Genomic DNA, 11,680 nt, shown 5'->3' with positions numbered 1-11,680 from the left:
TTGGACCGGCAGCCAACCTTTCGGAGCCCAGGGGTTGGGAACCTCTGCTTTAGGGCCAGCCTCCCTGTCCAATCATAACATCAAGGCATTGCAAGAAAGACAACAAGGTGGGACTCCCAAGGCCAGAGGGGGCAAGCAAAGTGGGGTCTAAGCAGATGCCAGAGAAGTGACTTTGCTGCCCCAACACTGGACCTGCTATGGTGTGTACTTTCTGCAGAAGGGTTTGCAGGGATGAAGGTAGTCTTTCTAAGACATTTCATTCAACAAATACAGAGAACATGCAGATTTTTGAGGTTAATCTAATCAAGCCAAAATTAAACTGAAAACAGAGTCCACAGAAACAAGAATAACTGTCCAACATGTCATGTTCTGGAATTTTATCTTTCCTGTGTGCAGTGTTACTCAAAAAGTCTCACCATGCACTGGCCTCCCCTGATCTCTTCTGAGGTTTTCCTGCTGTCTCCTTCCTGCAGAGAAATTTGAGAAACTCTCCTCTACCAGCTTTAGTAAATCTCTTGTTTCTAGCCATTTCTTTTACAGACTATCCTTCTTGAAAAGTGCAGTTCTTGATGGTTGTGTCATAAACCATTCTCAAGCAGCTATATGACAAAAATACTATGTCTGACTTCCCAGCACAGAATAAAGGCAGCCCAGTCAACCACCAGTAAGTAACAATACAACACGAGGGGGCAAACCAGGTAACACTTTTTTAATCAAATACAAATTAAGAAATTTCCCACTGTCCTCCAAAACGTCTCCGTTCATTGCAGCATCCTTTCTGATGGCCTTTCAAATGCAAATCTGCTTTGCTCTGATCATCTGCAAAAATCATTTTCCTATGTACCAGTTCTCTTTTGTAGCCCTCTGCTGGCTCCCTTCTTCCATTGCACTGAAAGTTAAACTACTTGTCTTCACTTCCCTCCCACTTCCTTAGCTTTCAGTCTGTCTTTAGCCTAGCCTCTATCACTCTGTATAACACAGAAGAAAACCTTCAAAACAAAAATGTTATTTCAGAACAACAACCTTTCTACAGCATTTAGATCAATGGTTCTCAATCTTTTTGTACCTGGACCCACTTGTAAACATCGCTGACCAGTCCCAACTCAGTGTTTCTCACTCCTGACTTGCTGCTCCCACCCCCAGGCCCCAGCCTCCCAGTGTGTGAGGCAGGGGGTGGTATATATGGGGCATAGGGGGCCCAAGCAGCCTGTTGCAGGCTGGAACTCTGCCAGCCTGCAAGGGCAATGCCACGGTTTCCCATGCCTTTTTCCTTTAAAGGAGAATCTAGTTTGTTTGCAACCTTTTATATCTTGTACATAAAAGTGGGTCTAGTCTTGTGACCCACTTCTGGGTTGTGACCCACGGGTTGAGAATTGCTGATTTAGATGTTGGAAGAGGATTTAGATTTAGACCATTAAACATCCAGATGCTGGATGGTTCCAGCCCCCTCTCTGGGCATGGGCAGATCTAGAGTTTTCAAATGTGGTGGGGGGGAGGAAGTATATGCAGATGTTGAGATGTAGTGTCACATATAAAATAACATGGCTGCCCATGTTATTCCCCCTCCCCCCCTTCCATTTAAAAAATAAACTAGAACCTTTCCTAATAGGCCAAGGACTAGGGTTGCCAGCTCTGAATCTATTCTGGGAGGTTTCACCATGTGATGTAATGACTTTCATGCCTTTACAATCAAGAAGGCACGTGCACATTTACATTTTAAAAACCCAATGGACAACTGTATAAATCAAGAGTTAACATTTAATACTTATTTCACTCCTCCTAGGAAGCTCATGTGCTAACTACAGAGGCCTCCTCAGCCCGATGATGGGTTTTTAAACACAAAAGCTTACTAAAATTTGCTTTTCCAACTATTTAGCTTGGTCTAATAAAACCAATCACCCGAAGAACCTTGTGTACTTATTTTAACGAACGCCCTCTCGTTTCTCTCGGGGCGACTCCCCACAGTGTCCTGGGAGATGCATCCCTAATCCTGGAGAGGCCAGGGCAGTCCCAGAGGGCTGGCCACGCTGCCAGGGACGATTCCTTTTGAGATGGAAGCGAGAGGCGGTTTTGCCTCCTTGGAAAAGTGAAAAACGACCTCACGTAGAGGCCTGGCCGCGGGAGCCCCACGGCACAACACAGGCAGAGGAGAGGCCCAAACGCCCCGTGGGGAGGGAGAAGCGCTGACGCGTGACATTGAGCCTGGCCGGCCAGCACCCCCTCGTCGCTGCTGCGCTGGAAACTGGCTCTGGAGTGGAGCTTGGGCGGAGCAAGAGCCGAGGGGCACCCCTGGGGATAAAAGAAGCAGGGGGGAGGGGGTCGCTGAGGCGCGCGCATGCCGTAGCTCCCAGGTGGGGCGGGCCCGGTCGCGGTTGCCAGGCAGCCGCTGTGTGTACGAGCCGCGCGGGCAGCATGGCGGAGGCGGAGGCGGCCCCCGCCCGGCTGCCGCCCCCCGCCGCCGCCTTGGGGGCGCGGGGCGCGGGCGAGCCCCTGGCCGAGGCGCTGGAGATCGAGCTGCGGGACGCCCTGGGCTTGCTGCGGCGGTGGGGCGCGGAGGAGCCCGGGCGGCACCGGCGCGGGTAGGCCCCGGGCGGGCACGCGTCTCGCCCCCGCCCTGCCTGCCACGCCACTGGCTCCCCTCCCTGCCTTGCATCAGGACCCGAGGAGACAGTGGCCCGCCCTGCTCTGAGCGGTTTTCTGCTGGTTTCCAGCCCGTAGCTATGGCCGGTGGATTCTTTGGCTCAGGGTTTGGGTTTTGTCCTGGCCAGGTTCATGCTCGCCAGCTGTTATCCTGGACTCGCTGTGAGCTCTGGGGATTGGCGTAAGCGTGATCACCGTGTGCCCTGGGAGGCTGTGGGGGACACGGCAAGCTCCTGCAGGTGGCGGCGGTGTTGGCAGTGGGGCCATGAGGGCAGCGAGTGAGGATCTCCCGCAGTGGGGTTGGCGTGGTGGCGTGCTTTTTGCGGGGGGTGCACTGTCAGTCTCAGGGGGTGCATGTGCACCCGCGTGCACCTCTTACACACCACCAATGGGTGTAGCGGCATGGCTACATGATGATGCATCTGGAGAGTAGTGGGTGAGGCAGCCGCTCGTTCATGTTAACTGCCTTGAGTTTTCTTCCAGAAATCAGTTCTCTCAGCCTGGGCGCTGGTGGGTGACAAGTGTGGGACGTGCTGCAGTGAATACGCGCAGGTCCCACGTGTGTCTGCGCCACTGGTTTCCAAGCTTTTTAGACTCTAAGGCTGCTCTGGGGCCATGCCAGCTCCTTGCTTTCCTTTGGTTTTTTGACTCTGTAAAAATAACGCAGCAGTTCTTCTGTTGCAAAGAGCTCAGAAAGTCCGCAACAGGTCAGAGGTTTGAACTTTTTGAAATATCTGGGTTTTTCATGTGAATCCTGTTTACACACCTAACAGTACTAATGTTGTGTGGTACCCTTGAAAGGATTCAGGGCATCCAAGTGTACCCACAGCTGCCAGAGCTCTCCGCTGCAGGGAAGCCTGGTGTGTCCTGGTGCTGGGAGCCCCATCAGCTGCTACCCTGCCCTGGCTGTGTCCTTCAGGAGGAACAGCTAGTTTTCTAAAGCAGTGGTTCTCAATTTTTTTTTGTACCAGAACCTATTTGTAAACATTGATGGTCAGTCCTGACTCTCTGCCCCCAGACTGCCAGTGTGTGGGGCATGGGGTAGGTATATGGGGTGGGAGAGCATGGGGAGCTCCAAGCAGCCCCTTGCAGGCTGGAACTCTGACAGCTTGCAAGGGAAAAGCCACGGTTTTTCATGCTTTTCTCTGTTAAAGGAGAATCCATTTTTAAAGTTTATCAATCCATTTTTAAAGTTTGTTTGCAACCCTTTCATATATTCTTGTGAGCCACTTTTGGGTCCTGACCCACAGGTTGAGAAACACTGCTCTAAAGCAGCAGTTTTCAACCTGTGGTCTGCAGATTATGTCTAAGGGTCTGCGAAAGATGACTATGACCAAACAAAAGCATATGAATACCCATGCTTACAGTGCAAAGGGTTCTGCAACTCCATTCAAAATTTTTAAGGGGGTCTGCACCTCCATGTGAAATTTTGTAGGGGTCTGCAGATGAAAAAATCTGAAAACCGGTGATCTAAAGTAATCACCTGGATGGTGTTCACACTTCCAGTTCCCACGTGCCTAATATAAAAGAAACGGAACTTCTCAAACTCAGCATTTTTCTTTAAAAGGTCAGCACTGGTAAATCAGTTATCTAATTCTAACTGCTGCCCTCTGACCCTTTCAGTCTACTCTTGTTCGCTGAGTACAGCTAAAAATTCCCTGCAAGCAATACCTATCTAACCGGTGTACTCGGGATCTGCAATCCAGTGTTTATTTTCTTTGTCTCTCTTTTTTTTTTAACTTCTTTTTTTTGTAGACCTTCCTATCTTTCAGTTTATTAAATGATTGTTTTTATGGCTCTTACCCTAGAATTGTTGAAACACCTATGCTTATTAGCAAGGTACCAGTCTTCAGAGGCCTGGAGATGCTCAGAAATTTCAGAAAATGGGGATTGTTGAGGGGCAAGGGGGAGAGAATGCTTTCCTCTAAAATGTCTTTTCCCTTTTAGGTTGCGTAAAGGGAGATGAAAGATAGAATTCAGAGTATTCAGGCATTGTATTATAAATAGCTGTCAGGTTGCCTCAGGAACTTCATTATTGTTTCTCTTGCCTTGCTTTGGGAGATATCAGATCTCTCACTGAAGATCTTTGCATGCTTGAAGCTCCAGCCCTGGCCACGGCAATCTTAGTTTCTCTTTGATGATCTCAAGCTGCACTGATGTGGGATGTACTGAGGCATTCTGTAAATGCTTCAGGCCTGTTTACAACAGTCTCACCCAGCAGGTACAACTAAATCTGATCATCTTGGTTTCTTCCCTTTATGTATCTATGACCAGTAGCAGCATACAGTGATCAGATAGTCTCTTAAAATCCACATATTCCTTGTTTTAGCAGTAGGTAAAAACCAATTTGAGACAGAAAATTTTAAAGCAACATTTTTGACTAAGTGGTTACCATCCTTCAAAATAACACTGGGAGGTATTTCCAGCAAGTCCTGTCTCAGTATGGTTCTACTGAACAACCACTTCATTCTCCTGAGAGAGTGGGCGTTTTTAATCCTGCAGAAATAAAGATCATATATGTTCACATGCCTCTTCCCATTCTGGCATCTTTTCTTAACAAGACTTATGTTCTTGTTGACATGTATCCTATCTTGAGCCATTCTTTTCTTTCCTACATCTTCTTGTGTAACCAAACCAGTATATTAATAAACTAAGTTAGTGTACAGTGTTTATAAATAACAGTGCAATTCCAAATCTGTTTCAATACCATCTTCATCCACTGGGAAAGGGGACTTTATATATATTTTCCTAATGATACCTTAAGTTTGATAATTCTGATAGCATCATACTAGCTCACACAATTGTATATGGTCAAAATGGGGAGTCTGGATTCTGATGGTCATTCATTCTCAATCATAAAAACTATTCCCTGTTGCTTAACTAAAGATTAAAGCGTCATAAACAAAGTTTCTGGGTAGATGTATCATGTCATTCGAGTCTTACAAAAGCCACCAATCAGAAGTACTTAATTACAAATTGAAGAGGTTTACAGTTTGATGCACATAGGCCCAGATCAACCCCTTTACCTATTTAAATAGGCTGTTCTATTTTAAATTACTTGACTATCTCCTTGACTGATCTGAGTATAGATTAAGGACTAATTTTATCTGTGTTAATCGGACAGCATTTTGACCTATCTCTACTTGGATAAAGATAGGTCAGTGTGTTTGCAGCCCCTTGATATTAGATGTGTGTGAAACTTTTCACTTTTGGAACCTCCTCTTAGGAACCCCTATGTTGTGGGATATTAACATGGTTCTAAAAAAGTTGATAAAGGTTGATTTTGAGCATTTAATACTTGTGAGCTTAAGTGTCTTAAAGGGAAGGCATTTTTTCCTGGGATGGTGGCTTCAGTGCACAGAGTGGGTGAGCTGTAGACTCTAGCATTTGATCTACTTGAAGTAAAAAAAACTCTCTCTCGGTTCGTTTTCTTTGGAGGCTCATTGAATAACAAATTCTTAGGCACACATTGTTGGTGAGACAAAAGGTATATATTTGCAAATAGGGTCAGAGGGAGAAGACAAAAGATCAAAACCCTCTGCCCCTGAGTACCATCATTAGCAGGCTTTTATCCCCTCTCTTCTGGCACGTGTACAGAAGCAGGAACTCTTACAACTCATTTCCGGTTCATACAAACATGCATGAGAATACGTCAGATCATGCATCCCATGTGTATTATAATTAACTACTTAAGTATGCGGGGCGGATAGGCTTAATATGTATTAGCTGATTGCGCCTGCTCAGAAAGTATTTTAGGTTACCAAAAGTTCAAACCTTCTCTGCCCCAAGGACAGGACCATTAAAAATTGCAATTTACTCTTATCTACATGAGAACGCTAAGGAGTATATGCTTTACTGTAACAAAGAGATAGTAAATTTGCAGAACAAAGAGAGCTCTTAGAGTTTTCCTTCAGTTCCCAACCCCCCCCCTTCCCTCTCTCATTAGGGAGACAAGGAAGGCTGGCAGCCGTACTTATTCAAAGGACAACTATTGATGGGAGCTAACAGCTATTGATAATGCATTTTTAATAATATTTCTAACAATATTCCCCCCTCAAGATGCTTTCTGATCTTTACTTCATTTGGGCATATCAAGATAATTACGAGGAATTCTTCTGAGGACCATGACTTTTGCTACAGTCTGTGCTTTTAGAGGGACTGCTGCAACCTGCATTCCTTCTACTGTGGTGGTTATCAATCTAGTAAGACAAGGAATGAGACAAGGGATAAAAATCAAACCAGTTAGAGCACACAAAAGCACAAACCCTACTTTTTTCCACCAGGGTCCTCCAAATAATTGAAACCACCAGTCCTTATTCCATGTGGTTTCCCACGTTTGTATTGGTACATGGGCTATTTTCCTAATCTCTTTGGCAATCTCTAAGACCACCTTCCCGTTATCATCTATTTGGAGGCAACAATTAGAAAGGTTGAACTTTCCACAGACTCCGCCATCCTCTGCGAGTAAATAGTCTAAAGCCATTCGATTTTGGTATATGGCTTCCCTCATCTGAGAACTTTGTCGAGCCAGCAACTCGAGAGCAGTGGCGGTCTGGTTAGTAATTACTTCCAAGACTGCCTGCAACCGGATGATTCTATTCAGCATATATATTGGTGTCCGGTAGCCCCAACTCCCATCATTAGCCCATGTAGCTGGTCCATAATACTCAATAATCCTCTGAGGAGGCCACTCATCCTCCTTCCACTTTTGGGAGCCACCCTGTGTCAAACTTACATCAATACTTCTCTTGGCCCTGTTCCAATCATCATACAAAGAGACTCCCAGCTTATTTCCACCCTCAGATGGTAACAAAAAGAAAGATGGTACAATTACTCCAATATAGCAGGTTCCCGTCCACCCTCGTGGTAGGACCGTATAGGCACGCTTTCCACAAATCCAATAATGTCCTTTTAGGGCCTTGTGTTCCCCTCCCAAGGCTAGGGGGTCATGGCTGTGGAAAAGAAGGGGATAGTATTTGGTGCCTTTATGCCCTAAAGGGCCAGTGTGATAGTTACTCAGTTTAAACTGACATTTCCATACGCCATCTTTATCCCTATACTCGCACTTGGTTATTTCATTTGTGTCATTTAAGGCACTCCAATATGCATTAAACCTTGCCACTGTGCCATTCAGGTGTGCCCATTGCCACTTATAAATGTAGGTAAATCGTTCGCCTCGGGTCTTTTCATATGCCTGACATCTGGTAGGGTCAGGATCGAAAGGTAATATTCTTGGCCTTTTGAGATTTTGCATCTGTGTGGAGATTGGGAGCCTAACGGCAGCAGAATTCCATTGATCAGCATACCTGCTGCATACTCGGGCCCATTTTAATGTCCATGTACACTGACTATGTCCTAACCTCTTTCCTGCACCATTACTGCTAATACAGTACTCTCCCAAGGCCACTTGGGAAAGATCCCAGCTGTGGTTCTCATTCCATTCTTGACCAGTACTCTTAACATCTGCTTTGTCACTGACTAACCATTTTGGGGCCAAAGGAAAAGCCCTCCAAGGCCACTGTTCTCCGGCCTCTCGGAGCCCCCCACAGGCCTAGCAGTTGGTAAGATTAAAAGTACTTGCAATTCTCTCCATCATATCAACATACAAATTTGTCCCTGGGGGAGTAATTTGGGAAAGCGGGGGCATAGGCCAGTGGCTAAGGCTATGCAATCCTGCTTCTTTCATTATGCAGATAACAACAAGGCACATTATAATTCCCACCATATTTTCCCTTTTACTTTCTGGACTAATTTTCTGAACTTTGATTAAGCCGTCTCAGGCGCACTTGGAGATCACCAGTAGGTTCACAGCTCCACTTGCTGGCTTCTTGTTCCGAAGACGACTCAGCTTCCGGAGTGAGTTCGTCTTGGGAGTTGTTGTCCTCTGACGCTTGTGGATGTCGTTTCACACGGGTATGGTGTATCCAACGGTCATGGCCAGCAATCTTTACAGCGGTGTGGGTTGTTAGAAGTACCTGGAAAGGGCCACTCCACCTCTCAGTCAGAGGTTCCTTTTTCCACCGCTGCACCAAGACCCAGTCTCCCGGGGAGAAGTCATGTACCGGTACGTCTAAAGGCAGGCGCTGAAAGGAGGCTGCATACCTGTGAAGAGAAAACAAGACAGACTGCAAAGCAATAACGTACATATGAAGCTCACTATTACCTAATTCAAAAGTTACATTCTCTCGCATTCCAGGAGGTAAGACTCGAGGCGGCTTGCCAAACATAATTTCATATGGGGTCAATTTAAGGCCCCGTCGGGGAGTGTTTCGAATGCAAGTAAGGGCGAGCGGCAATGCTTGAGGCCACTTAAGACGTGTTTCAATACAGATTTTGGTGAGCAAAGTCTTTAAAGTCCTATTCATACGTTCCACTTGTCCTGAACTCTGTGGTCTCCATGGTGTGTGTAATTTCCAAGTAACCTTGAGAGTTTGCGCGACTCCTTGAACCACTTTTCCCACGAAGTGTTGTCCTTGGTCCGACTCAATGGACTCAGGCAGGGAATACCGTGGAATGATCTCCTGCAACAAATACTTCACTACTGTAGCCGCAGTGGCAGTCCTGGTGGGCCAGGCCTCGACCCAACCAGAGAGCTGGTCTACCATGACAAGTAAAAACCCGTGATGTCCGGACCGTGGGAGCTCGGCAAAATCAATCTGCCATGCCTGTCCAGGGTACGCTGCCCAGGGTCTACCTCCCATTGGCACAGGGGGTTTCCTTCGGGGGTTTACTTTCTGGCATGTGATGCACTTGGTAGCAATGCGCTGAGCTTCTACATATAGCCCTGGAGCTACTGCTTGGCGGATCACTAGATCACCCATGGCCAAGCCTCCCATATGGGTTCTTGCATGGAGCTGTTGCAGCACCTCCCGAAGCAATGGCCTGGGTATCATGACTTTCCCTCCTGGTACCATCCACCACCCCTGTGAGTTCTTTTTTGCACAAGCTCTTTGTGCAAATTTATCTTCTTCAGGGGAATACTGTGGGACTAAATCTTGGATGTCTGGCCATATGGCATGGGACATGGCCTGCTTGGATACCTCCTCCGCTTCTCCCCCAATAAATGCAGCTTCCTTTGCTGCTGAATCAGCCTTTGCATTTTCAAGCTTATGCTTTTCCTCAGCAGCCTTCCCATGGGCCCGCACATGAATGACTGCTACCTCTTTAGGCTGGTGGAGTGCCTCTAGTAGCTTGATAATCTGGGGGCCATTAGCAATTTTATTCCCAGAGGCCGTAATAAAACCCCTTTCTTTCCACAATAGTCCGTGTGCATGGACTGTAGAAAAAGCATAGCGAGAGTCAGTGTATATATTAACCCGCTGGTCTGTCCCCAGCTGTAATGCTCGGGTGAGCGCAGTGAGTTTTGCGGCCTGTGCCGACCATGAGCTTGGCAATGACTCCCTCCATACTACCTTATCCAAGGTTACCACTGCACATCCTGTTCGTCTTTTTCCATCGATGACAGAGCTGGAGCCGTCTACGAAGTATTCAACATCTGGGTCCTCAATTGGGTCCTCAGCAAGATCAGGTCGCACCTGTGTGGTTTGATTTAGGACCTCAAGGCAGTCATGCATCGGTTTTCCTGGCTCCGGCAGCAAGGTTGCAGGGTTTAAGGCTGTAGTATGTTTGAAAGTAAGTCCTGGATTAGAGAGCAAAAATATCTCATACCGTGATTGTCTGGAGGGGTTAAGAAATTTCCCTCCCTCAGTCCCTAGGATCTGGGGAACTCCATGAGGAGTGAGTATTTCCATATCCGCACCCATGACTATCTTCTGGGCTTCTTCAACAACCACTGCTGTGGCTGCCACAGCCCGAAGACAGGCTGGCCACCCGAGTGCCACTGGATTTAGAACCTTTGAGTAATATCCCACGGGTCTCCAGGTCGGGCCCGATGGCTGTGTCAGCACCCCTGATGCAACCCCTCGATTCTCATGAACATACAGTCGATATGGCTTTTTACTATTTGGGATGGCCAGGGCAGGGGGCTGGGTTAATGCTGCTTTAAGCAGATCAAAGGCATGCTGCATTTCTTTATTCCATTTCCATTTAGTGAGACTCTCCTTAGTTAGTGAGTCATATAGTGGTCTAGCCTTCCCACCATAATCTGGTATCCATAGTCGACAGAACCCAGTTAGCCCTAGGAATGCCCGCAGCTCCTTGGGTGACTTAGGTGGGGTTAGACCTTGGATTGCCTGTATGCGATCTGCACTTAGGGCTCTGACTCCTTTTGAGAGCTTATATCCCAAAAATGTGACTTCAGGCTGACATATCTGGGCTTTCTCTCTAGAAACTTTATATCCTTTTTTTCCCAGAGTGTTTAGGAGTGACCTGGTGGCTTCCTCACAGAGCTGCAAGTTTGGGCTTGCAACTAGCAGGTCATCCACATACTGGAGGAGAGTCACTGCGGGGTGTGATCCCTTCCACTCCTCCAAGTCCTTCTGAAGGGCAAGTCCGAAAATATGAGGGGCTGCTACGAATCCTTGTGGGAGAACTGTCCACATGAGTTGGGCTTTATGGAAGGTGTCTGGATCCTCCCATTCAAAAGCAAACAATTTTTGACTGTCTTGGTGAAGGGGAATAGAGAAGAAAGCATCTTTCAAATCTAGCACTGAAAATATTTCAGCTTCCCCCGGTACTTGTGTCAAAATCGTGTGAGGGTTCGGGACTACAGGATGGTCTGAAAGGACCTTCTTATTTACTGCCCGTAAGTCTTGGACCAGTCTGTATGAGACCCCATCTGCCTTCGGCACTCCAAGGATGGGGGTGTTATAGGGTGAAGACCCTTCCACTAGCCATCCGTACCTCTTGTATTTCTCTATTAACGGCTTGAGTCCAGCTCTGGCCGCTCGGCTGAGTGGGTACTGCTTTACCCGAACGGGCCCCTCCCCATCCTTGAGTACGATCCTTACCGGGGAGACGAACTTAGCTCGCGCAGGGGTTCCATCAGCCCATACTGAGGGGTCTACTCCAGTCATGTGATGTTCTGGACTTACTGCAGGGCATCGGTCCTCCAGGAGAGCCATCTGATAGTTCGAGCTCT

At 47.2% G+C, this 11,680-nt stretch overlaps 1 protein-coding gene across 1 annotated transcript in view; it reads left to right on the top strand.

Annotated features, from left to right (window-relative positions):
* The first annotated feature begins 2,377 nt into the window (after nt 1-2,377).
* Nucleotides 2,378-11,680, top strand: part of CFAP54 (cilia and flagella associated protein 54) — a 247,897-nt gene continuing 238,594 nt past the window's right edge. The window contains exon 1 of the mRNA XM_090042868.1: nt 2,378-2,579. Within this exon, the coding sequence (XP_089898994.1) occupies nt 2,413-2,579 (167 nt within the window). The 5' untranslated portion in view covers nt 2,378-2,412. The remainder of the gene's footprint in view (nt 2,580-11,680) is intronic.

Source organism: Crocodylus siamensis, chromosome 4, assembly GCF_052110815.1.
Source record: "Crocodylus siamensis isolate JL-2025a chromosome 4, ASM5211081v1, whole genome shotgun sequence".
In the NCBI taxonomy this organism is placed as follows: Eukaryota; Metazoa; Chordata; order Crocodylia; family Crocodylidae; genus Crocodylus; species Crocodylus siamensis.
Note: the sequence above shows the minus strand (reverse complement) of the source record. Positions and strands in the feature narration are given on the sequence as shown.